The 3448-nt window shown below is 50.8% G+C and overlaps 1 protein-coding gene across 1 annotated transcript; it reads left to right on the top strand.

Moving 5' to 3' along the window:
- Nucleotides 1-2426: 2426 nt before the first annotated feature.
- Nucleotides 2427-3121, top strand: LOC123131048 (uncharacterized). The gene has a single exon (XM_044550817.1). The coding sequence runs from the start codon at nt 2555-2557 to the stop codon at nt 2879-2881; it is 327 nt and encodes a 108-aa protein (XP_044406752.1). The 5' UTR covers nt 2427-2554; the 3' UTR covers nt 2882-3121.
- The last annotated feature ends 327 nt before the right edge of the window (nt 3122-3448 follow it).

Raw genomic sequence — 3448 nt, 5'->3', positions numbered from 1 at the left:
CGGCATAATTAACTCGGTGCACCGCTGTTTACATTTTATATATATACTCCACTAATTAGCACAGTAGTAGTAGTACTAGCTAGTTAATTTAGCAACAGTTGTTGACTCCTGATGTCAAAAAAGGAGGAACAGTTAACTCCTCCCTTTGGAATGGATCAACTCCCTTCTTTAGCTCGTAATTTTGCGCCTGTGGTGTCGGCGAAGTGGCGGCGGAGGACGCGGCGGACCAGTCAGCTGGATGCTGCAGCCGCGGCGGCAGCTTCGGAGGGAGCAGCTGCCTGGCGCACGCGCGCGGCTCGGTGCTGTCACTGCCATCGCCGACGCTCTTGGCACCAGCCGCGGCGAGCTCGAAGCCGCCGCTGATGTCTTCGTGGAGGCAGTAGTCCTCCCAGGCGGGGACGTCGAAGAAGAGGTAGCGCGGCGCGCTGCGCGAGATCGACATGATCGAAGCGGCGAGGTCCTCCATGACCATGAGCTTACTGGCGCAGGATGTGATTGGAGTGGAAATGATGCCTGAATATATAGGTGAACAGGGCCTTGTTTCCTGCTCAAGAAAATTAGTTTTTTGACCGGAAGTGGTTACGTCGCAGCCCAATGATTGCTATATCCAGTGAATGCAATGCACTTGTGAACTATACTCAACTTGTTGCCTCGGCAAGCTCTCTTTGTCTAACGTAAATAAAAAGTCCATACGTGTGAGCTATGGTGACCAACGTGACGGCGACGACGATGGTGATATATTATTTTTTTATCGACTACCGCAGTCATGCCGCGATTCCCAAACACCCACGCGAGCAGGCAGAAGTTGCAGACGAACGAAGCACTGGGCTGCAGCCCCAAAAATGTGGCGCCAAATCTGGAAACGATGGCGGTATTTTGCTCGCCGATGCTTTCTATCTTATCTCAGACACGAACAATGTGGCAATTCTATCTTTCTTCACGCCAACGCAAAGCTTAGATTGCTAGCTGCTGGGGCGAAATCATGTGCGCCTTACTTCTTGTGGTAACAAATTGAGTACCTCTTTTGAAATCCAGAAGCATTTTCTAAACTCGCATTTTTGAAATCCAGAAGCTTAAATTTAAAAACATTTTTTTTATTTTGAAGAACTATTTTGAAATACACAAAGTTTTTCTAAATTTACAAACTGTTTCTAAATTCCTAAGCATTTTCAAATTCACAAAAAAATCAAATACACAAATATTTTTGTTATTTGCATTGTTTTTAGATAGTTGTGAACATGTTTAATTTTTTTGAAACATTTTAAATATCACCTCTACTTTTTTTCAGTTTTCATTCCTCTTTGTTTTCTTCTTTGCTTCTCCGGGTGAGCCAAGGCTCAATACGGCGACTGGCCAGCCAATCCAAGCGAGCTTCCAGGGCATGCGTGTTTGGTCGTCCTTCGACGCATTGCGCCTCATCTTCAACCAGATGTCGGGACCGGCGGCGATCACTGCCTCTACGCCCACGCCCACGACTACATGTGCGCCTACGTCAATGCCAACGCCGAGCACTGAAGTTGTTTCCCCAATGCCGCCGCCGCCGCCGACCTCGGCCAGCCCTACGGCAGAGGAGCCGCCATTTGAGTTCCATGTCTATGGTTCCTACCCTTTTGATCGCCGGATTTTGGCTATGTTCAATCGTCGACCCGTGGCATGATGATCGCCGAACTTGTGTCTTTTTTGGTAGCGGAAAAGTGAACTTTGAATTTTGTTGCTTTTGGGGGCCGAAACCTGAAGGCGCGGCTGGAAACTCGACCCCCCCCCCCCTCAGGCCGAAAAAACCGCCGCCGCAAATGCCTAACGCCCTTTGCCGGGTGCGCTCGGGGGGCCAAACGGCTGGAGATGCTCTAAGCAAATTAATTAACACTGGGAGGAACTCAGTCGGCAATGACCCTATTATATAGCTCAAAAATGTATATGTAACAGCGGAAATGATAGCACTTGGAGATTTTAGGATGCGGTGGCGACTTGGCGTTCGTGCTATAGTTTGGCTTTTAGTGGGCTTTTGGTCGACGGTTGAGACATGAGCACCACATCCAACGCGCTTTCATCCTGTCCGCGACGTATGTATACCAAATACTAGCATCTTGCAAGTAATCGCTAACGGAATTCATAAGAATGCAGAGGACAAATCCCGTGCCTAGCTGCCAGTTCGTCCCGTAGCGTGGAAAAGGCAAAGGAAGGCGTAGATCCACGTGCAGCAGCCAGCAAGCAGCCAAGCGGCTTGCGGTATGCACACACGAAACCGCAACAGAATCGCCGAAGCATCGCAGCAGAGTCGGCGACGGACGCAGGCCAAGCAGGCAAGCAAAGGTAGCGAGGCGGGCACGCCTCCCCTTCCGCGCCTCGGCTACGCTCCAAACCGCCGAACCGAACGAGCCCAGCACCCACCACCCGGAAAAAATCCTATAAATCAATCGACGAACCCCGTCGACAGGCAACAACCCATCGAAATCCTATAACTCCTCCTCTTCCTTGTCCATCTCCGGCAGCAAGCCAGCAATCTGCGCAGCAAGGAAAGAAGGGAGGTTCTTGGATTGGTTCTGCCGCGAAGATGGTGGCGCCCATGGTGATCGCGTCGGCGGGGCTCGGGATGCTGGCGGGCGTGGCGATGGCGAACCGGACGACCGGGGACGGGCTGCCTGCGGCGTCCAGGTGGGACGCGCGGCCACGCTGCTCCACGTGCAGCGGCACCGGCCGGGAGGAGTGCCTCTGCAGCCGTTGGTCCGACGGCGACGTCGGCTGCGGGACGTGCTCCGGCTCCGGCCGCAAGCGGTGCCGCAGCTGCGGAGGCTCTGGCACCGGCCGGCAGCTCCCGGTGCGGCTCATCGCCCAGCAGCAGAAGCTGCCGACGATCGCGCCCGGGCGACGCGGAAACTGAAACTGACATTCCTCGGTTTCCCGGAGTAAATCAGAAGTGCAATTAGGCAGAACACAACACACATGAGCATGAGTGTACAGGCAACATGTTCGTTCCTGTGGATGTACACGTCTCCTTCAAGACGTAGGAGTACTAGTTATGCATAAAACATGTTTAGAGCTCCTTTGATTCAAAGGAATTTTATAGAAATCTAGACAATTTATATCCTTAGGAATCTTTCATGCGTTCCAGTTTGATTCAGATGATTGCAATTCTTTGGAATTTTTCCTTTGGATTTGCATTCTGTTTTGGAGGAAAATTTCCTTCCGCTCAATCCCTTTGTAAGAATTCCATCATTTTTCCTATGCTATCAAGAACTCCTTCATCCAAATTCATGTAGTTCTTTAATTCCATGGGATTCAAAAGGACGCTACACTTTAGACATACAATTTTTTATTCGAATCTTGTGCATCAAGGAGAGCCTTAACATTAGTGATCAAGTATTCGCAGCTCCTCAGGTATACACCTAGTAACTGAAGCGGCGGTGGCTAGGAAATCGTCTCCGCTGGAATCTATTGGTGAGCCTAT

The sequence above is a fragment of the Triticum aestivum genome, chromosome 6A (assembly GCF_018294505.1).
Source record: "Triticum aestivum cultivar Chinese Spring chromosome 6A, IWGSC CS RefSeq v2.1, whole genome shotgun sequence".
Classification (NCBI taxonomy): Eukaryota; Viridiplantae; Streptophyta; class Magnoliopsida; order Poales; family Poaceae; genus Triticum; species Triticum aestivum.
This window is presented reverse-complemented; position numbering and strand designations above follow the sequence as displayed.